The 556-nt window shown below is 38.8% G+C and overlaps 1 protein-coding gene across 1 annotated transcript in view; it reads right to left on the bottom strand.

The window, feature by feature from the left end:
* Window positions 1-556, bottom strand: part of stk10 (serine/threonine kinase 10) — a 44412-nt gene that overhangs the window by 1857 nt on the left and 41999 nt on the right. The window contains exon 20 of the mRNA XM_032533688.1: window positions 1-299. This exon is cut by the window's left edge and continues 1857 nt beyond it. Coding sequence (XP_032389579.1) covers window positions 159-299 — 141 coding nt within the window. The 3' untranslated portion in view covers window positions 1-158. The remainder of the gene's footprint in view (window positions 300-556) is intronic.

Genomic DNA, 556 nt, shown 5'->3' with positions numbered 1-556 from the left:
TAAAGGAACCTAAAGGAGGGAGAAGTATGCTGCCATCACAGGCAAAGCAAATTAAAACTAAGGCAGCAGGCTATTGTAATGCCTGTGGGTGTACAGGTGAGTGTATGTTGTGTTGGTGCTAACAGTTGGCGGAAGACGCAACGTCACAGCGGCTGTTTTTATGTGGTTGAAGAGTCTTGGTAAGGCACAAACTTGGATAGTTTGTTTGGAGAACTTGGGTTTGGGCAATCAGAACTCTCACTCATCCTGAAGAAAGCCTCTTGCTCCCTTTTCTTCAGGTTTAGCTCCTCTTCAAGGGCCTAGAAGGATTGGAAACCAAAATGTGTATAAGATTACTGAACCAAGCAACATAGAGTGATATACAGTATTTAAATACACTTGTCTTATGCTTTACATGTGAAAAATTCCTATACTAAGATAAGAAAAACTATAATAGTGTGTTCCGCAGCCTTTATTAAATTTGGTAACTACGTAGACTAAAGGACTATTATTATAATTATGAGTAACATAATGCATGCAGTTCAAAAATGCTTTGTTTCGATCCTTTGTGCTTAAG

This window comes from Etheostoma spectabile, chromosome 13 (assembly GCF_008692095.1).
Source record: "Etheostoma spectabile isolate EspeVRDwgs_2016 chromosome 13, UIUC_Espe_1.0, whole genome shotgun sequence".
NCBI classification, from domain to species: domain Eukaryota; kingdom Metazoa; phylum Chordata; class Actinopteri; order Perciformes; family Percidae; genus Etheostoma; species Etheostoma spectabile.
This window is presented reverse-complemented; position numbering and strand designations above follow the sequence as displayed.